Source organism: Cibotium barometz, chromosome 5, assembly GCF_041138505.1.
Source record: "Cibotium barometz isolate CiBa-2024 chromosome 5, ASM4113850v1, whole genome shotgun sequence".
NCBI classification, from domain to species: domain Eukaryota; kingdom Viridiplantae; phylum Streptophyta; class Polypodiopsida; order Cyatheales; family Cibotiaceae; genus Cibotium; species Cibotium barometz.
This window is the reverse complement of record NC_141050.1, coordinates 17941982-17964890: the sequence shown is the minus strand read 5'-3', so window position 1 is coordinate 17964890 and position 22909 is coordinate 17941982. Positions and strand designations below refer to the sequence as shown.

The window sequence follows — 22909 nt, the reverse complement described above, 5'->3', positions numbered from 1 at the left end:
GCCTTTTAAAAAAAAATTATAAGGGAGGGGGAGCGAATTTCACCCGCCGACTACTGCGCAGCCCCCCCGCTCGTCTATGCACCAATTCCCAAAGAGAGGGAGAGATACCTCTCCTCTCTCTTCTCTTTGGGAATCGTCTATGCGCCGATTCCCAAAGAGATACCTCTCCTCTCTCTTCTCTTCTCTCTACCATCTCCCATACTATCTCTCTCTACCATCTCCTTCTCTTCTCTGTTAGAGATTAGAGAAAGATGATTTAAGATTAATTAATCATGTATTAATAATAATTAGTGTTTAATTATGATTAATATTTAATTAAATTATCTTATTAAAATACATTCCCACGCAAATGGAAGATAAAAATTTCAGATTTTGAGGAAGAGAAGAACTTTACGCACACGGGAGAGAACCCACGCATCAACTGACTGCCCCACATTGCTTTTCAGCAAGAAAAATTGGCAGAAAATTGAAAACATGCTCGCGGTTTACCATAAAAATGCTCAAAAATTTTCTAAAAAATTAGGAAAAATTTCCTAAAATTTTAGAAATTTAGGGAATCCATTCTACCAACAATATCCACAATAAAATATGTGGAATTTGGTAAGAATTCCATTAATGCTTATTTTAAACCATAAAAAATAGGGAAGAAATAGCATTAAACTCATGAAATTCCCCTCCAATGTTGATTTGTCCATTGAGTAGTAGTAACACGTGTTCCAATCGCCATATCGACAATCCACGTGCAAAATCACCAAAATAAACCAATAAAATAGCATTTTATTTAGTAAATATAAAAATTTACTTTTAAAAAAAATGCCAAAAATTGGAATAAGAAAGTAGAAACAACAATAATTAACTAGAGATTGCTCTGATACCACTGTTAAAACCCTAAGATCTTTCTAGATAATTAACATGCATAAATCAGGCATAAACTCTACCACCCAACCACCCCCGAGCCCAAGGGTTGCACACATGAAATATAATGGAGTACCACATACCTTAACCTTAGTGTCCCATACCACCAAGAGGTATAACTCCAATACAACAGCACTCAGCTCTATAGTGAAATGGCAAGAATGTAGATATAATCCTCTACACAAGAGAACATCCCTTGAGTGTGCCCCATGTCCCTATTATATAGGAGGGCCCTCAAGTGACTCTTGACTCTCCATTTTCCATGTGTGACCCTTGGGGATGCCTAACCCTAACCTTAACCCTTAAGGTTAGTTCTAACCCATGCTCCACTAGAGCTTGTTCCCATGCTCCCATGCTCACAAGCCTTATGTAGGTTAGCCTCCTAGTATATGCACATATAATGTGTACATAACAGTACATGTACATACACATATATACATACATACATACACATATATATGTGTGTGTGTGATACGTGCATACATATATATATGTACACATACAACACTATGATTTTTTAGAGAAGGGTAAATTATTTTATGTACATGTACATACACATATATACATACATACATACACATATATATGTGTGTGTATGTATGTATATATGTGTACGTGTACATACACATATACATACATACATACACACATATATATGTGTGTGTGTGTGTGATACGTGTATACATATATATATGTACACACATAACACTGATTTTTTAGAGAAGGGCAAATTTTTGTAATTTGTCCTTCCATGTATCCAATGAGCCTTCTTGCAAAGGGTTGGAAGGATACTGAGAATTCTAGCGAGATAAGCTAGACAGAAAAACTATAATCATAAATAGGGCATCGATTTTTTTTTCATTTCCATGAAATAAATTATGTGAAATTTTCAAGAGCAAAACTGTTTTTCTAATGTTTCATTTTAGTATCTAATTATTAATGGTTGAAAAGTCAACTTCTATTTTGCATGCAATATCATTTCTATATAGGGAAAGTTCTCACCCATGCATGCTCTTCCTCTCCAACATGCATGAGGACTTATACTTGTGTCTCTTTGCTACACACGGAGTGACTCTCCTTGTCTCTTCCCCTTTCTCTCTTTGCATTGCATGCCTCTCTCTCCCTATCTCTCTACTCTCTATAAAGTCTCTCTTCTATCTCTCTGCTCTATAGAGTTCAAGTCCCACCGTTGGTTGTATATGCCCTCGTGTTGCATTCTACCGACGTTAATACCTCTCTCTCTCTCTATATGTGTGTGGGGATGGCATGCTTCCCCCCCTCCCCCCATCTCTCTCTCTCTCTCTCTCTCTCTCTCTCTCTCTCTATGTGTGTGTGTGTGTGTGGGGATGGCATGCTTCCGTGTTGCATTCTACCGATGTTAATACCTCTCTCTCTCTATATGTGTGTGGGGATGGCATGCTTCCCCCCCCCCTCTCTCTCTCTCTCTCTCTCTCTCTCTCTCTCTCTCTCTCAATCATGATCTTGATCTATCTAGCTTTCTCTCTTCTCTACAGTTGGGCGATGATGATCTCGACGACTCGAGGAGGCGTGAGGGCTTCCCATTTTTCCTTCCTAGCCATGCAAGAGAGAGAGATGGAGAGGGGAGGGCAAGGCAAGACACTAGGGGCTTAGGAAGGGGGGAGAGAGACAGATAGAAAGAGAGCAAGAGAGTGGGGTGCTGATAGAGAGGCGACAACGAATGAGCGTAGACACCTTAGGTAGCAATTTTATTAAAAGAAGCCAAGTAAGTGGCATCTTTATATTAAACTAGTGGCTTGACCTGTCCATGACGGGCAAGAGTATTCTTATTTGTCGATCACAAATCAGTGCAGTAGAGAGAGGTGTTGCTCTAGAGTCCCAAGATCACGGGTTCAACCCCTCAATGCGAAAGCGATGGCACGCATGGGTGTTTTTTTTTCTACTTTCTAATTCCAAACAATTGAAAAAAAAAAGAAACACTCGTCTTCAAAGGGTAAGTAGGGATAAGCCTTATATTTGAAGCCCGTGATGGGCCCCATGCTCCCTAACTTGTCAACCTATATATAAACACACCATGCTTGCCATATATATTCTCCTAAAGCACTCAATCTCATTGAATAAAGCACCAAACTTGGCGTAAATAAACAGCCAACATTTCAACCCAAAATAATGTTGACAATCTCAACACACCTGAACAAAGCTTTAAAACAATCTTCGGACAACTGGATTATCTCTCCTTGGAAGCCTATACTCCTTGCCTCCATCTAGCAAAAAAACATTAAAGGAAAAAACATTAGTTAGTGCAAGATAAACTTTTCATGGGAAAAAAGAAGGAAAACAACAAAACCTTACAGAACTCATTTGGTGGATCAATATTTGAGGCGAATGGGGTTTGAACAGGCCTGTAGACAGCAAACCAAAAACTATGTATTGTGCAATGCCTATAACTCGAAAATCTAACCTATTAGGCTTTTCATAGTCCACAAACATTACATGTAGATGAAGTTAATCTCAGACTGTAAATTACAAGGAGCCCAAAACTCTCGTTTGTAAGGGTCTCGACCATACAAACCCAACAATAATTTGGGTTTTAAAAAATAAAGATATTCCCTGTTGCGAAAAGAATGTATCAATAGCAATATAAATTCATCAAACAAAACACAAAACCTACATAAAAAATAGGTTTCTATATATACCATAAAACACCGGTGCTCTCTAACAGTTTGATAATTAGAGATGCTGTTGCTTGTCCTTCCCAAAATGGAGGGTCTACAATTCAGCCATGAATATTACATAGATTATGGAAAACAAGAACACTTGAATTATAGCAATCTAAAAAATAATTACCTTCAATATCTTGGCCATCACCATAAACAAATTTGCCACCTCCATCCTACGAAATATTCCCCTGATATCAAATATAACACTCACAACACTAATAATTTACATAACACTTTAAGATCTCCCTCTCTCCCTCCCTCTCTCTCTATATATGTTTAGTATTTTCTAAAAACTTTGATTATATTTAAAATTATTCAAAAAAATTATAAGCTCTCATAAAAAAAGAAACATTTTAATAAACTTAAAAAAACCTCTCTCTCTCTCTCTCTCTCTCTCTCACACACACACACACACACACACATACACATGATACTTTCACTCTCTCTCTCTCTCTTTCTCACACACACACATGATACTTTCACTCTCTCTCTCTGTCACACACACACGCATGCTATAACTCTCTCTCTCTCTCTCTCACACACATGCTACTTTCACTCTCTCTCTCTCTCTCTCTCTCTCTCTCTCTCTCTCACACACACACACACACACACACACACACACACACACACATGATACTTTCACTCTTTCTCTCTCTCTCTCTCTCTCTCTCACACACACACACACACACACACATGATACTTTCACTCTTTCTCTCTCTCTCTCTCTCACACACACATACACACACACACACACACACAATCAACCCCAAACACACACACACACAAATACATTTGCTAGTCAAATTTAAAAAACATTTTCTAAAAACTTTGAACATATTTCAAATTATTTAAAATTTTTTAATAAGCTCTCATATTTTGATAAACATCCATAATATTGCATTTAAAAAATACATTTTAAAAAACTTTAAAAAACTTAAATTTAAATAAAATATCTAACCAATGTAATATACCAAACTAAATCCATAATTTAAGTGTTAATGATTGCAAAGACTCATGAAAGAAGATTCACCAAGATATTATCAAGATTACATAGTGCATTAACTTACTATTACCCACCATGCTCTCTCTCTCTCTCTCTCTCTCTCTCTCTCTCTCTCTCTCTCTCTCTCTCTCTCTCTCTCTCTCTCTCTCCATGCATGTGCACATGCTACCCACACACACACACAACACACAGACACATCCATGCAAGTCGACTGCGTCTCAGCATAGCAGAAACTGGGTCCCCACTCCCCCACCACACATGCATGCGGACGGGGCTCTTGTACTTGTACTTGGCGAAATAGACACCATGCTTTCTCTCTCTCTCTCTCTCTCTCTCTCTCTCTCTCTCTCTCTCTCTCTCTCTCTCTCTCTCTCTCTCTCTCTCTCTCTCTCTCTCTCTCTCGTGCACCTGCACACGCTACCCACACACACATAACACAGACACATGCTAAAGGTTGACCATGTAGGCTTCATCGAACGCACACAGACACATGCTAAAGGTTGACCATGTAGGCTTCATCCTACGCTTCGATGAAGCCTACATGGTCAACCTTTAGCATGTGTCTGTGTTATGTGTGTGTGGGTAGCGTGTGCAGGTGCACGAGAGAGAGAGAGAGAGAGAGAGAGAGAGAGAGAGAGAGAGAGAGAGAGAGAGAGAGAGAGAGAGAGAGAGAGAGAGAGAGAGAGAGAGAGAGAGAGAGGAAACTTACCTGTAGCAACAATAGCAGGATGTGGATAACCAGGAGCAAAAAAACGTGAAGGAGAGAGTCAGTAGCTCGTAGAGACAGCGAGGAGGCTCACCACTTCAGAGCATGGTGTCACCATGCTCTCTCTCTCTCTCTTATATGTACATTATGTGTGCTATGTTATATGCACATTATGTGTGCATATACTAGGAGGCTAACCCACATTAGGCTTGTGAGCATGGGAGCATGGGAACAAGCTCTAGTGGAGCATGGGTTAGGACTAACCTTAAGGGTTAAGGTTAGGGTCAGGCATCCAAGGGTCACACATGGGTAATGGAAAGTCAAGAGTCACTTGAGGGCCCTCCTATATAATAGGGGCATGGGGCACACTCAAGGAGGCTTGGGGGCTTGGAGGCTTATGCTATGGTCTCTTGTGTAGAGGTTCATATCTACTCATCTACCATTTCACACTATAGCTACATGCTATTGGATTCGAGTTATACCTCTTGATGGTATGGGACATCAAGGTAGAGGTATGATATATTTCATTATTATTCATGTGTACATCCCTTAGGCTCGCGGGTGGTTGGGTGGTTGAGTTTATGCATGTTTATGCATAACAATTATCTAGAGAGATCTTAGGGTTTTAACAGTGGTATCAGAGCAATCTCTATTTATTTTTTGTTGATTTTTTTTAGTAAATTTTAATATTGACTAAAAAAAATGTTATTTTATTGATTTGTGTTGATGAATTATACGTGGATCGTTGATATGGCGATTGGAATGCGTGCTACTTCAATTCAATGGACGAATCGACGTTGTGGGAGAATTTCGTGAGTTTAATGCTATTTCTTTCCTATTTTTTATGGTTTAAAATAAGCATTAATGGAATTTTTACAAAAATACCACATATTTTATGGTGGATATTTTTGGTAGAATGGATTCCCTAAATTTCTAGAATTTTTAGGAATTTTTTTCTAATTTTTAAGGAATTTTTTGAGCATTTTTATGATTAAAAATATATTTTTAATACATTTTTGCAGGTTTTTTCCACGGGTATGCGATCAAATTTTTGTCTATTTTCTGCTGAAATGCAATAGGGGACAGCATGTTGATGCATGAAATGCTCTCCCGTGTGCGTGGGATCCTCTCCGCCTCTCAATTCTGATTTTTCCTTCATTTTTTCGTGTGAATTTCTCTTGAAAGGGATTTTTTAATATTAATCATAATTAATGTTTAATTATGATTAAGACATAATCAGCCTCCTCTCTAAACAGAGAAGGAGAGGGTGGAGAGGAGAGAAGAGTGAAGAGAGAATCTACTCTCTCTTCCTCCTCCATTTCTTCTACGCGCAGGCGGCGGGAGGGGGGGGCTGCGCAACAACCGGCGGAAAAAAAACCCCCCCTTTAAAAAATCAAAACCCATATAAGCTAATAAAAGCTTATTATTTTAAAAGCCTGAAAAATAGTGAGAAATAATGGGATTTGAGGAAAAATCTCTGAAAAATTTCTGGAAATTTCTTCTTGAAACTTTTTGGCTTTTCATCTTCCGGAAAACCTTTGGCTTTCCGTTTTCCCGAAACCTTTTGGCTTTCCAAATTCTGGAAAAACTTTTGACCTTCCGTATTCCGAAAACCTTTGACCTTTCACATTCCGATTTTTTTTGTCTTTTCATTTTCCCAAAACTTTTGGCTTTCCGTATTCCGAGAAAACCGTTGGAATTTTGAATTTTTTTTGACCGTTCGTATTCTATATGCGTTCAGGGTAAGTTAAAAATTTCAAAAAATCCTAAAAATTAGTGAAAAATTAGACAAAGGTTATTTTAAATTTTGGAAAAATGTGGGGTTGGTGTTTGGCATGTGGTGCGTCCATTCGGGCGCCCGTGACCATTCAAATTCCTTTAAAATATATTTTTTGACCTAGAAATTTAAAAAATCCATTAAAATTAAAAATTTTCATTGGATTTGAGAATTTTCGGGTGGAATTGGAAATTTCGTGAACGATGGGATTCTCAGGAGAAATTAGGAATATTCTAGAAATTATTTTTAGAAATCCTAAAAATTTGATATTTCTTGCGTAATATGCAGGAAATGCTGACCGAAGCTCGGGATTCTATCAGGAGTGCTCAAGATAGGGCACGGTTTTATGCTGATAGGGGACGCTCATCTCGGTCTTTTGAACCAGGAGCGTTGGTTTATTTTAATGTTCCTAAAGATTCTCAGACTTTGTCAATCAATAGAAAAATGCTCGAATTTATCTCCTAGATATTGTGGTCCATTTTCGAGTTATACATTGGATTGGCACGGTTGCGTTTGAACTTAAAACTACCTCCACATGTTAGAGTTCATCCAGATTGAAAGGGAAACTGGGAGGTGAGGATAACACAGTTACTCCTCAAGAACTCGTTGAAGTTGAAGATTTATCCTATGTTCCACATGAACCTGATAAGGTACTTGAATTCAGGGAAAGAAAACTTTGTAGTTGACTAATCCTTGAAATAGAGGATTCGACTTGGGAGTCGGTTGAGATTGTTCAGCGCAGTTCTCCTTCTTTTCATTGCAAGAGTGCAATGTTTTGAGAGAGGGGAAGTATGTTATATGTACATTATGTGTGCTATGTTATATGCACATTATGTGTGCATATACTAGGAGGCTAACCCACATTAGGCTTGTGAGCATGGGAGCATGGGAACAAGCTCTAGTGGAGCATGGGTTAGGACTAACCTTAAGGGTTAAGGTTAGGGTCAGGCATCCAAGGGTCACACATGGATAATGGAAAGTCAAGAGTCACTTGAGGGCCCTCCTATATAATAGGGGCATGGGGCACACTCAAGGAGGCTTGGGGGCTTGGAGGCTTATGCTATGGTCTCTTTGTGTAGAGGTTCATATCTACTCATCTACCATTTCACACTATAGCTACATGCTATTGGATTCGAGTTATACCTCTTGATGGTATGGGACATCAAGGTAGAGGTATGATGTATTTCATTATTATTTATGTGTGCATCCCTTGGGCTCGCGGGTGGTTGGGTGGTTGAGTTTATGCCTGATTTATGCATAACAATTATCTAGAGAGATCTTAGGGTTTTAACACACACACACACACACTCTCTCTCACTCTCTCTCTCTCTCTCGCGTGCATCTGCACACGCTACCCACACACACATAACAGACACATGAGAGAGAGAGAGAGAGAGAGAGAGAGAGAGAGAGAGAGAGAGAGAGAGAGAGAGGAAACTTACCTGTAGAGCAGCAACAACAGCAGGACGTGGACAACCAAGAGCAAAAAAACAGCGAGGAGGCTCACCACCGCAAATGTGTAGGGCACTTCAGAGCCTACAGAAAACAAAAAAAGAAAGACATCAGGCGCAGAGAGAGAGAGAGAGAGAGAGAGAGAGAGAGAGAGAGAGAGAGAGAGAGAGAGAGAGAGAGAGAGAGAGAGAGAGAGAGAGAGAGAGAGAGAAGCAACAACGAGTAGAGGAGAGGCGCATTCAAATGGTGAAGCGGGCCGTGTAACCATTAATGAAGGTGATTGTAACTTGTGAGAGCATCAACCATGCGGACCTGCAATGGAGAGGGGCGGTTCAACCTTGCGGACCTACAATGGAGAGGGGCGGCGCTGCATCAACCATGCGGACCAATGGAGAGGGGCGGCGCTGCATCAACCTTGCGGACCTGCAATGGAGAGGGGCGGTGGAGAGTGTACACGTGGATGGCGAGAGAGACTGGCGGCTAGCTGGTGGGACATGCCTAAAAAGCTGGACATGTGGCATGTAGATATAAGCGCTGCTATATATAAATAGAATAAATGTGAATACTCGAAAATAAAATGGGGGAATGATGGGTAAAAATAAATAATTATTGCGCAAATAAAATAAGTGAATCATAAATAGGATAAAAATGGGTAAACGATGGGCAAAAATAAATAATTATTGCACAAATAAAATAAGTGGTGGGCTGTTCAAATTATGGCACATAAACAGCATTCAGTTGGGTCGAAGATGGGAGTCAAATTTTGCAATAAAAACTGCTCGGTTCTGCCTGCGAGGGAAACGAGAGCGGGGTTAAAAAGAAGGGAAAATGTCTCAGTTGCGAGCTCTGAAAACAAAGCATAATTTCTTCCCCGAAGGTTTTTGAAAGCTCGCGCCAAACCCCAAGGTACATGCATAGAGATTTCCTTGAATTCTGCAGCAGCTGGGCTTTAAAGAGTAGAGGGCTGTAGCTTGGAAGCTTTTCTGCTCGCCACCATCAAATCTTGTGTTGTGCTCCAACAGGTTTCTGCTTTTTTGCGTTTTTTTTTTGGGTGGTGGTTGTTACTGTTTAAAAGGAAAGGAAACATGAAGTCAAGGTTTTTGTCCTTGGCCTTTAAATCTAACCCCCTCCCCGCGGGTCTTTTTTTCTGGATAGCTTCTGTAGTTAAGCGGAAACTTTGGAGGTGCAAGAAGTTGCTTTCTGTGAAAGGTCAAGCTTCACAAGTCCATTTGGAAACTTTAAAAAGTTGTTTAACCGAAGAAAAATCCGTAGATTAGACCTCAAAACATCTTCGATCACAGGAGTTATTGAAGCCATCCACAGATCCGTTTTTCAAGCCATTGGAGGTCGGAGGAGCTTGAAGAAAGCCCAAACATGGATGGCGGCAATTCGTTAACTGCTGGGCCTGAAGGAAGGAAGAAAAAAGTCACCTACTTCTACGACCCGGATGTCGGAAACTATTACTATGGGCAAGGGCACCCGATGAAGCCACACCGCATCCGCATGACACACTCTCTTTTAGTGCACTATGGTCTTCATCACAAGATGGAAGTGCTGAAGCCTTTTCCTGCCCGTGTGAGCGATTTGTGCCGCTTCCATGCTGATGATTACATCTCATTTCTGAAATCGGTCACTCCAGAGACCCAGCATGAGCAGATGAGACAGCTCAAAAGGTTTAACGTTGGGGAAGATTGCCCTGTCTTCGATGGCCTCTACTCATTTTGCCAGACTTATGCTGGTGGTTCTGTTGGTGGGGCTGTGACACTCAATCACAATCATTCAGATATTGCTATCAACTGGGCAGGTGGTCTGCATCATGCAAAGAAATGTGAAGCGTCAGGCTTCTGCTATGTCAATGACATCGTTCTTGCCATACTAGAGCTTCTGAAGTACCATATGGTATGTATTGAAGAGATTGTATATGTACATGTGTCTCTTGAAGAGATAGGTACAGTAACCTGCCTTGTCATCATCAAGCTTTGTGTTTACGATTTTATGGTATTCTTGTGGTTTGCTGCAGCGGGTGCTGTACATAGACATTGACATACATCATGGTGATGGGGTGGAGGAGGCGTTTTACACAACAGATAGAGTTATGACCGTATCATTTCACAAGTTTGGGGATTATTTTCCAGGTACAGGTGATCTGAAAGATGTCGGGCATGGTACTGGGAAGTACTACTCTTTGAATGTGCCCCTCAATGACGGGATTGATGATGAAAGCTATCAGTTTCTGTTCAAGCCAATTATATCCAAGGTGATGGAGGTGTTTCAGCCAGGAGCCGTGGTCCTTCAATGTGGAGCCGACTCTCTTTCAGGTGATAGGTTGGGCTGCTTCAATCTTTCCATCAAGGGCCATGCAGAATGTGTGCGTTTCATGCGCTCCTTCAACGTCCCGCTACTTTTAGTCGGAGGGGGCGGCTACACTATTCGCAACGTAGCACGATGCTGGTGCTATGAGGTTTGGTCTTTTCGCAAAACTTTTTAGCATTTTCTCGAGAGTCTTAGAGGCTTGGTGTCTGATTCAATGATGTATGCTGATACAGACAGCGGTAGCGGTGGGTGAGGAGCTGGAGGACAAGATGCCCTACAATGAATACTATGAATATTTTGGGCCAGATTATACGCTCCATGTGACTGCAAGTAACATGGAGAATCAGAATGCCAGAATTTATTTGGAAAGCATTAGGGGCAAGCTTCTTGAGAATCTATCTAAGCTGAATCATGTGCCTAATGCTCAATTTCAGGAGAGGCCACCAGACACTGAAATGCCAGAACAGGTACAATTATTATCTCAAAGAGAAGATTGTTAGATTTGACATACAATTCTCTCCACCTGTGGGACAGTTGGGGAGTTAGACAGAGGGCAAGATTGCCCACACATCATGCACAAGTGGCCCCAACTTAGTGGTCTTTTTCTCTGTCTTCTGCCTTTTGTTTTATGAACCCATTCGGTATACCTGCTGTTTGTACTTTGGTGTGTGCCATCTGAATTATATGCTAATTCATCGCATGCAATCATGTACAGGAGGAAGAAGACGAGGATGCACGCGCCAAAGACCAAAAATGGGATGGAGAGTTTTCTGATTCAGATTTTGAAGACCATGAGTCGAGGCGCCACAGGGATGCTGAAAGTGGCAGCGTCTTCTGTCCACGGTCTGTATCTGGTGCTTGCTTTATAGTTAACATGCTTGCTTTGTCATGCGGGTCACTCTTTTATGCTTGTATGAAAAAACACATTGTTTTTTGATCCGTGTAGTGAGAGGGGCTCTTTGTGCATGCCCTGAGTCCCAAACATCCTGTTATCCAATGGAAACATGCGCACATTGAATAATATTCTGATGGATAGCAGGCTATATAAGCAGGAATGTCTGTGTTGTTCTAATTATATTTTACTTTTCTGACACTGTCTGTGCTGGCCATCTGTGTTCATTAATCTTGGTTTGCTCTGGATTTTGTTTGTATGTGTTGACTAACTTATTTGGCTAGGAATTGACTTTAATATTGTTTCTGGAGATTTTTTCAGGCCACTAGTTGTCAGAGAATATAAATTTGTACTGCAAATGATTGAAGCCCAGCTCCCAAAACACTCAAATGCACAATATTCTAACACCCCCTTTGCAACTCATAGTGTGCAAAATGAAAGGTGCAATGGAAGTTGCGTAAAGGTGCATGTCACAATAAGCAATTCATTTTGTAGGCACACTGTCTGTAGTATAGTTATCAGAAAACGGGGAAAGTGGGGAGAGGGTGAGGAGAAACACATTGAAATAAGAGGGAGAGGATGGGAAAGGAGATTGAAGCCACCACTAGTGTTAAATTGGGGGTTTTGCAGGGGATGCGGCAGGTATTGTCAGGGAATTGGCTCAAATGGCAAACCAGCTAAAATGGCAAGGAGGCAATGGCTGAAAGATCACCTCACTCGAAGTGTCTTTTACTTGTAAATATATGTTACATGTTAGATGTCAGGTTTTGAACTCATGACCTCTTATGGGGAACGTGTTGAATAGCCCTCTTAGCGGGCAAGGGCTTGTCGACAATATTTTTAGGTGTCTTATGTGGGGAGGAGAGTTAGTATATAGCCTAAGGTTATCAACGTTAATCTTGGGCAGGGTGGCCTGGGGAAGGGAGAGAGGGGGAGGGAATCCCTTTATAAAAAGCAACACCCCTTTAGGTTTATCATCTTTAGTAAAGGTGTTTTTGTCTGTGTTACCATTTTCGTGCATTCCATTGAGCATCCTACATTCTAGAGTAGTTATTTTTTTTGCATGGACTTACAAGGTCAATTTTTTTGTGGAACTAGCCTTTTTGTGTGCTTTTGAATCTTTCCATATTTGGTGTAGAAGTTGCTTAGAGATTGAGTGCTTTTGCTTTAAAGTAGCTGATAAGGTTGTATATTTCCTTCTCAGGAGGCCTGCACCATTGCTTCTTGATCAAGCCTCAAAGCGAGTAAAGCAAGAGGAGCATATGATTGACTTTCAAAATCCAGTTAAGCTCTCATCTGGCTATGTTGTGATTCTAAAAAAGAAAAGTCTTTACATGTGTGTGGTGCATGCACATATGCAGGCATAGGTGCATACACATAGACATTCATATACACATGCATATACATATACTTATTACACACATGCTACAATGGCTGGGAAAGAGAGCTGCAACCCTGCAGGGGCATGCACACACACGTGGGTGCACATCCATCTTTCCAACTATCGATCCATCATACATTTGTTTTTGGGTGTGCTGGCTCACACAGACCGCTCAGAAGTTGTCCAACTGCATCTTCTTCTTTCTATAATAGGGTTCAGTCCTTGGAGATATATGTTGACTCTGCAATTTTTTCACATGTGCTACTTCATGTAGGAGGAAAGTGATGGCAAGGAAGATGTAGCTGCTACCATGGATGGCATTAAAGAGCCTAAGGAAGAGGTAGTTTTTTGCAGCAGTGTTTTTCAAGTTTTGGCTTGATGAAAAGGAAAAAAACACTACAATTAAGGAGAAGAGGATAGGTGTTTTAGCTTTGTAATCCAGTGTTTTTTTTTCCATTCTAATTAAAAAGGTCCGCCATCATGATGTTATGTGCTAGCAATCGTGTTATTTGTCTTAAAAACTGTAGTGCAGACGAGTCATAACACTGAGAGCTTGTGTGCCATAGCGTTAATTAGTGGCTTGCATATTTTTGTGTCCCACAAGGGTGTAGCAAAAAGAGGTTGATACACATACACAACCAACTCGGTGTTAAAACTACCGGAACTCAGCACGCCTTTTGCGTTAATCACAAGTGCCAGTGGATTGGCTATTCGGTGGGATCCTTATGTAGGAAGGACGACCTGTGGCTTATGAGTCTTGAAAGCTTAAACCTCATGAGAGGAATTATGATATGGAATTATTGGTAGTAGTGCATGCCTTGAAGTTGTGGAGACATTATCTTCTTGGATAGAGATACACTCTAGTAACTGACCATAAGAGCTTGAAGTGGATATTTACTCAAAATGATCTCAACATGTGTCAGAGGAGATGGATGTAAACTTTGCAAGAGTTTGGCTTTGAAATGAAGTATAGAAGAATGTGGTTGTTGATGCCCTTAGTAGGAAAGCTTTTTTATTTGCATAGTAACCATGATTTCAAATACTCTATCTTCAAAAATCAAGGAGAAGATCGGGAAGATGAGTTCTTTGCTTCTTCAATCATGGCTTTGCTAAAGCAGGGAAGCAAGACCTCTCAAGAATTGAGGAAAGTCCAAGGTTACAAAATTGAAGACGGTTGTTTGTATTTCAATAACTGCATGTGTGCTGCTAAGGAAAGGGAATTCAGAAAGAGAATCTTGATTGAGACTCATGATAGTCCCATTGTAAGACATCTTGGTTATGTGAAGACATTTATGGTGGTCAAGAGGAGTTTCTCTTGGCCTGGATTAAAGAAGGATGTATTCCATCATGTTTGCCAATGCTTAACGTGCCAGAGGATTAAAGATAGAGAGAGTGAAAATGCCAAGAAAATTACATCCCTTGGATATTCTGTAGATGAAATGGGAATGCGTAAGTATGAAATTCATCACTGGATTGTTTTTGGTAAATGTAGGTTATGACTATATTCGTGGTAGCGGATAGATTAACCAAAGTTGCTCACTTAATCCCAGTAAAGAAAACCTTTACTACGCATGATATTGCCAAAATCTTTTTGTGGAAAATATTCCAACTCCACGGATTTGTTTTGCATAATAATAAGCGATAGGGATGCCAAGTTTTCCTTCCAATTTTCAACAAGTTTCTTTGAAGCAGTGGGAACTTCTCTTGATCTTAGTATTGCTTATCATCTTGAGGCTGATGGTCAAACTAAAAGGGTTAACTAAGTGATTAAGGATATTCTTCGTGTATGTTGTGGTCGTGAGCCAAGAAGATGGATAAATTATTTACATCTAGTGGAGTTTGCCTACAATGCCCTTTATCATCGAAGCATCGGTACAAGCCCATTCAAGGCATTATATGGGCAAGAATGCCACATCCTTGAATTGGTATGATCCATTGATCAAGGTTGAAGTTTCTAAGCAGATGCTTAATGAAATGGACCATCAAGCGTAATCCATAAGAAAGGACATAAAGGTTGCTTAGGACAGGCAAAAGCAATATGCCAACCCAAAGAGATTCAGCCAAAAATTTGAAGAAGATGATTTCTTCGTATATGATCCAAGAGTTTTTCTCTCTTATGGGAAAAATTATCACCCAAATATTGTGGTTCGTATGTGATACGTGGAGGATTGGAGATCAAGCTTATGAACTTCTTTTTCTCTCATATCTTCATATCTGTAATGTTTTGCATGTCGTTTGTTGAAGAAGTATGTTCTGGATCCAGGACATTCTAGAAGATAAGTAAATTACTATGCTAGTTCACATATTCAGCAGAGAGGGGGGAGTTCCTGCCATGCAGCGAACGACTACCACCACCGTGAGGGAGGTTTTACGCCAAGTCCGCCATCGCTCCAACACATTTGTGGGTTGTCAAGGGGGGAGAACGCTGAGTGAAGAGGCTAAGTGGCCCGCATAACCCACGTGGGAAGGAAAAAAAAATTATTTTACATCACCATGGGCAAAGCTTTACGCCAAGTCCACCATCGCTCCGCTGCTTCCATACAACACCGAGAAAAGGGGTGGACGAGGGAGTGCCGTGGAGAGGGTGAGGGCTTCACAACCCACGGGTAGGAAAAATTTTGCTCTGATACCACTGTGAGGATTATGTTGTTAATCCCTCATATTGTGTACTGATTACTACTTAAGTACTTAACTTAGAGAACAAGAACCTTCAGGAGAACACTTGAGAGAAGATTGAATTGACTTGAATTTGAGTACAATAGGTCTCTTATATAGGAGATGAAGAGACACATTTGAGGAGGCATGTCCTTAGACGAAAGGACATGACCATGCTATGCATAATGGAGTTGATAGTTATATAGTCTTGTGGGTTGACTACCATGAGTATATAACATGCACGTTCTTAAAAGGTGAATTTGGGCATGTTCCTGGATTCATCTAGGTATATATATAGAATTGGATGTAACATGTAGTGGAATTATGCATAATGAAGGATCCTGTCACACAATTCTCACACCGCCTTCTTTATCTTGAGTTTCGCGAGTCTTTAGCAATCCACTTTTATCACTTCAAACTTTAAGAGATGAGAGAGAGAGAGAGAGAGAGATCTGAACACCTTATTGGGTCCCAAATTACCCATTGAAGAGCCCCCTTCTATTGCTAGGAGTATTTGCTTTATTATCTTTGAAGAGAATGATTGAGGGACTGACTTTGGACTGTAGATAAGCCAAACGCAAGACCTTTGAAAGTCCAAGAGTCGGGCTGAACTGTACACGGCTGTAGAAGCACCAATGGTGACCGATCTCAAGCCTATGTACTTTTCCAATGGAATGTAGGAAGGCTGCAAATCTGAGGCTGAGAGAAGGGGCTGATTGGGACTGTTCTAGGCTGTGAATGTATGCTGAAAATGAATGTATGAATGCGTTTTACCTTCACCGGAAGGGCTGTAGCAAAACGATGATGAGTGAATGCTGAAAACTGTGTGAATGCTGAAAACGCAAGGTACTGTAGTGGCTGAATGCTGAAGGTGCTGCGTTTTGATGAAGATATGCTGAATGCTCAATCATGGATGCTCCTTGGGCTGAAGGATGAAACGCTTGAGTGATATGATGATGAATGATTATGGAATGCAAGAAGTGTTATAATTGTGCATCTCAGTGTTTTGGGGCTTTACTATTTATCTGGGATTTTACTGGATTTTTCTCTTATTTATTTGTCCAAGGCCGGTCGGCCAACCCTAGAGGCAGTCACGGCCAGTTTCCTCCTGCACCATATAAGGAGTTTCCCATTATTCACTTTTTCATCCATTTCCCTTGCACATAGTTCAACAGTCAATTGCTTGCCATTGCCATTGTAAAGCTTTACTGCAGTTATAAAAGGTGATCTTGTCCAACTCTCTCAATCTCCTTTGCACTCTCTCATATGTTTACTGTTTATGCTTCCGCCTGTGCTATCTCCTTCATGGTATCATATGCTTAGGTCGAGGCTGCTCCAAACTCTGCAAATCTGTCCACCTTTCCCTCCTTTTGCTGTGCGTTTTTCTCCATATCTCTCCCGGAGCTGCAGATCTGTGACAACAAGTGGTTGCGTTTCCCACAGTGCTGCGTTTTCAGGTCCAGCCAGCTTGCTGTTTGTTGCCGGCCAGTTTTGGTGGCTGTGTTTTCTCCTACAAAGGCAAGCCGGCCAGTTCACTTGGCTGCGTTTTCTTCTACAGAGGCAAAAGGTGGAGTTGTGGCTGTATTTTCTGCACCGGCATCTGTTTTTTGGTGAGTTCTTTGCATTTGGTGCTGCCAGACAAGTGGCCCTACATTGTCTGGATTGTTTTGCTGCTGTTCCACCTATTTCTCTCTACGGTTTGAGAGGGGGCTGATTGTTCCTGGTGCCTCGCTTCGTTGGTAGGCACTTGAGAGAAGTGTTTGAGAGCTGAGATTTGTTCTTTGCTGCTGTGGATATGGCTCCCCTTTGTACGAACAAGGATGACAAGTTGAAAGGACCCAACTATGCTCATTGGAAGCTTCAGATGCGGATCTGGTTCATCCACAAGGGTTTGTGGGACATTGTTTAGGGTATTGAAAGGAAGCCCGAGCGTCCTCAAAACTCTAGGAGGTGGACTCAAGATCAAGAGGATGAATTTGCTGTGGAATTACAAGACTGGGAGAATCGGGACTCGAAGGCGCATTCTGTGCTTGTGCGGACCATCACAGAGGAGGTCTCACCGGCAGTGCAAACTCTTACCAGTGCTCATTAGGTATGGTCAAAATTGGAGGATCTCTTTGCACGAGATTCATTGATGAGGGCAATTACCTTGCAGGGGCAGCTCTACGGCTTGTTATTTCCTGAAGGCAATTCAATGCAGTCTTCTCTCATGAAGGCCAAGGTTATCCATGACCAGTTACTAGCTATGGGTGCTGCTTTGACCTCTTCTCAGCAGGCTGCTCTTATCCTTAGCAAGTTTTCTTCGGACTATGATGTGATTTCTTGATCTTTGCGGTGCCAGGTTACATCCACTCAGTTGGATTTTGATGATCTTAGCTCCCTACTTTTGGAGGATTCCATTCGCATCTCACAGGGTAAGTTCAAGGTGTCAGTCACTACAGTTCTGACCAAGCACTTTCCTCAATTCAGAAGAAAGGTTGGAGTCACTGTTTCTCTTGCGGGAAAAGAGGACATCTGTCCAAGGATTGTTTGTCCAAGAAGAAGGACAAGACCAAGGGCAAGGCTTCATCTCAGAGAAAAGGCAAAGACATGACATAGGATAGTGATACAGATTCTAGTACCTTGTGGGCAGGAGAGGGGACTGATTACAGCTCCACCTACTGGTGCAGGGGGACCGTGATTCGGAGTTCCAAGCATTAGACATTTGGCAGGACATGGTTATCTTTGGTACAGCAGAGATTATGAACTGGATCTGTTCCAAGTTCATTGTTCGAGGCTTTTGGGATGTGATGTGTTCCGTCCATTGTTGGGGATTATGGGCGCGGCATATTCAGCAGCTTATCATCTATTTTTGGATTTCACTGCCACATTTGTGTAGGAATTTGTGGCCAAGCAAAGTTCCTTGCTGTTCGTGGTGGCATCTTGTTTCGAGGAAACATGTTGGTGGATGCTCTCTTCGAGGTGATTCCAGTATTCGCGGTGCTGGAAGGTCCATGGTTGCATCTTCATCATCGACTCTTGCACACTATGAGTTGTAGGGGGGTGCTAGAAATTGTGCATCTCAGTGTTTTGGGGCTTTAGTATTTATCTGGGATTTTACTGGATTTTTCTCCTATTTATTTGTCTAGGGCTAGTCGGCCAGCCCTAGAGGCAGTCGGCCAGTTTCCTCCTGCACTATATAAGGAGTTCCCCATTATTCACTCTTTCATCCATTTCCCTTGCACATAGCTCAACACTCAGTTGCTGGCCATTGCCATTGTAAAGCTTTATTGCTGTTATAAAAGGTGATATTGTCCAACTCTCTCAATCTCCTTTGCACTGTCTCATATGTTTATTGTTTATGCTTCCGCTTGTGCTATCTCCTTCAAGAAGCGATGCTATTTATATGGGTATGTTGCTCGTCGGTTGGTTGGCAAACTGGCTGACTGGTTAATGAAGCGACTGGATAATAGGTGTAATAAATGTTGGAATAATATGGGAAAAATGCCAAATAAATAGGATAAAATATGGAATGTTATTTTGAGGCTTTTGCAATGGTCTAGATGGTCTATATGCATATGGAATGAATGATATTGAATGTTATTTTGAGGCTTTTGCAATGGTCTAGATGGTCTATATGTATATGGAATGAATGATATGCCAAATGCAAACATGTTCTGATGCAAATCCTAAGACTTCTACGACTTTCATATGCATGAATGATTCTCTCCAAGTGGGTTAAGGGACTTGACTGACTGACTGACTCTCTAAGGCTGAGGAACGCTGTCCCAAGTTGTCTGATGTAATGGTACTAGGCAAACCACAAATGGGTACCAATGCTTGAGAAAAAGACAGGCTACGTCCTCAGTTGTGGCCGTATGCTTGCATGGGATGAGCATGTAGAACTTACTGAAGCGATCCACAATGGTAAAACACCGAGTTTTACGAGATCCGGTGGATGTTGGTAGAGGCCCTACAAAGTCCATAGAAATGTCGATGAAAGGTCCGTTCGCGGATAGGCAAAGGTTGAAGTAACCCAGCCTTTTTTCGTATGTGGAACCTTAACTTTTTTTGACAAATCTTACAGGCTTGAGCATGAAAGCCAGTAAAAGGACTATTCCAGTTTCTCAAGGGTTCTGTTGATGCCTCTATGTCCTCCAACTAAGGAGTCATGGGCATCATGGAGAAGAGCTGCACGCTTTTCTGGAATGACACAGAGACGTTTCTTGTAGAACAACCACTCGTTCTGCACCGAGTAATGGCCAAGCTCAAAAGTGAGGGCCAAACCGTATTGAGTACCAAACTTAGGGGAATCGACATACTGATCTTTCATGCTATCTAAGTCTTTCCCAGTGATTTCGAGAATGGTAGACTCCTGCATGGTCTGGATGCTGGTCTTTCGACTAAGAGCATCTGCGAATGGGTTATGCTTACCAGGGATGTACTCGATCATTCCTCCAAATTGTTGGAAGATCCGACTCCATCTGGCTTGCTGATCACTCTACTGGGCACTTGGCATGGTTTGAAGCCACTTAAGTGTTTGGTGGTCTGTTTTGACTGTGAAAACTTGTCTATAAAGAAAAGGCTTCCAATGTTTAAGGCTGTGATCACACCCAAAAGCTCTTTGTTATATACGAAATAATTCTTTTTGGCGACATCTAACTTTCTACTATAGTAGGCTACGGGTCTATTGTCTTGTTGAAGAACTGCACCTATGGCTACATTGCTGGCATTGGTAATGACCTCGAAAGGTTCATCCCAAGATGCTAACTTCAGAACAAGCGCGCCTTGCCTGTAACTGTGACTTTTTGTCTACGAGTCTTCGTATCCTTGAGCAAGTCGGTGAGAGGTGCTGTAAGGTTGGAAAATTGGTGAACATGAGTGCTATAGGCTTGGCAAAGACCTATGAAAGAACGGGTCTCTTGGGAAACTGAAGAGAGGTGCTGATACCTCAGATGTATGGCCTTTTTTTCCCTTTGGTGTTCTAGTAATATGCTTTCAATCGAGCTCTCGTTGGTGCTCCCGAGTGACGAGTTCAGCATGACGCCGGTCTTCATCGATCCTGCGTTGGGCTAGTCCCGTCTATCTGCTTTTTCTTCCAGTTGTCTGGCTTCATCCGCTTGTCTTTGTTGTTCCATCTGAAAGAAGAGGGTGATGAGGTCGGGGGTAATCGGAGGAGTGGGTTTTGCTGTTGTTGCTTCCAAGAGTTGGAGATGCTCCATAAGAAGCTGGTTTTGTGCTCGGAGTAGAGCTATGGTATCTGTAGTAGGCGGAAGAGCCAGGTCTCCTTTGGGGGAGACGTCTTCTTGTTGATGTGTACTCTTCTTTGTAGACATGTTGAAGTCGGTGGTCGTGCTAGGGCGAAGTTTGACCATCCAAGGATGCTCTCACGATAGGATGCGGTGTGTGTGGACAAGCTGAATCTGATACCAATGTAACGTGCAGCTAAATTATGCGTAATGAAGGATCCTGTCACACAAGTCTCACACCACCTTCTTTATCCCGAGTTTCGCGAGTCTTTAGCAATCCACTTTTATCACTTCAAACTTTAAGAGATTAGAGAGAGAGAGAGAGAGAGAGAGAGAGAGAGAGAGAGATCTGTACACCTTATTGGGTCCCAAATTACTCACTGAAGAGCCCCTTCCTATTGCTAGGAGTATTTGCTTTATTATCTTTGAAGAGAATGACTGAGGGATTGACTTTGGACTGTAGATAAGCCAAACGCAAGACCTTTGAAAGACAGAGTCGGGCTGAACTGTACACGGCTGTAGATGCACCGATCTCAAGCCTATGTACTCTTCCAATGGAATGTAGGAAGGCTGCAAATCTGATGCTGAGAGAAGGGGCTAATTGGGACTGTTCTATGCTGTGAATGTATGCTGAAAATGAATGTATGAATGCGTTTTACCTTCATTGGAAGGGCTGTAGCAAAACGATGATATGAGTGAATGCTGAAAACTGTGTGAATGCTGAAAACACAAGGTACTGTAGTGGCTGAATGCTGAAGGTGCTGCGTTTTGATGAAGATATGCTGAATGCTCAATTGTGGATGCTCCTTGGGCTGAAGGATGAAACGCTTGAGTGATATGATGATGAATGATTATTGAATGCAAGAAGCGATGCTATTTATATGGGTATGTTGCTGGACGGTTAGTTGGCAAACTGGTTTAATGAAGCGATTGGAGAGTAGGTGAAATAATGGTAATAAATGTTGGAATAATATGGGAAAAAATGCCAAATAAATAGGATAAAATATTGAATGTTATTTCGAGGCTTCTGCAATGGTCTAGATGGTCTATATGTATATGGGATGAATGATATGCAAAATGCAAACATGTTCTGATGTAAACCCTAAGGCTTCTATGACTTCTATATGCATGAATGATTCTCTCCAAGTGGGTTTAAGGGACTTGATTGATTGATCGACTCTCTAAGGTTGAGGAATGACCTATGTAGCTCATTCTTGAGATATCCTGGATTGAGGATTACAATGGGGTCACACCGTACGATGAATATCAAATCCTAAAGGGTTCTACTGCTGTACAATGTTGCACTGATGATGAGCCATCTTGTCACCATGCACTATAGTTTAGAGTGCATGTGACACTAGACTAGCCAGAGCAACAGAAATAGCTTAGTAGACAGACCTTATGTTCTAAAATCAACCAACACAATACATACGAATCCCTTAGTCAATCAAGGGAACTAAACATGTTAATCATTCTTGTAGAATAACCAAAAAAATAAGAGACTGACTGACGACATACCAAGCCATGTCTCAGGAGCATATTTTCAAATAAACCAGGTTCACCAAATATAAACCAATTCAGGAACATGGCAAGTTAACATCAAAAAGACGTATTTCAAACTTTTAGAATTACTAGATTTCATCTAGAATCCGAAAATACAAAGGTAAATTAAAATTTGCTAGTGCATCATCCAAGCATCGACCCACATTGGCATACCTGTGTTGTAGCCCTCCCAATAGTAGCTAACACGAGTGACATTGATATATTTGCTTGATTGGTTTATTGAGCCCTTGTGTTTGTGAGCTTCACAAACATGCGCTTATAATGTAACTCTCATATATGTTGGGTATAATAAATACCGATTTAGGCTTTTGATGTTAACTGGTTA

At 41.4% G+C, this 22909-nt stretch overlaps 1 protein-coding gene across 15 annotated transcripts in view; it reads left to right on the top strand.

Annotated features, from left to right (window-relative positions):
- The first annotated feature begins 9077 nt into the window (after positions 1 to 9077).
- The window catches only part of LOC147638147 (histone deacetylase 19-like), a 54828-nt gene continuing 40996 nt past the window's right edge, over positions 9078 to 22909 (top strand). For 3 of the 15 annotated variants that reach the window (XM_086798071.1, XM_086798065.1, XM_086798079.1), the window contains exons 1-7: positions 9078 to 9574; positions 9854 to 10451; positions 10573 to 11013; positions 11099 to 11332; positions 11581 to 11708; positions 12962 to 13040; positions 13413 to 13478. In XM_086798071.1, coding sequence (XP_086654197.1) covers positions 9927 to 10451; positions 10573 to 11013; positions 11099 to 11332; positions 11581 to 11708; positions 12962 to 13040; positions 13413 to 13478 — 1473 coding nt within the window. In that variant the 5' untranslated portion in view covers positions 9078 to 9574; positions 9854 to 9926. Of the gene's footprint in view, positions 9575 to 9707; positions 10452 to 10572; positions 11014 to 11098; positions 11333 to 11580; positions 11709 to 12961; positions 13041 to 13412; positions 13479 to 22909 lie in introns of all 15 variants that reach the window. The other 12 variants (XM_086798077.1, XM_086798069.1, XM_086798078.1 and 9 more) reach the window with 9 other exon arrangements.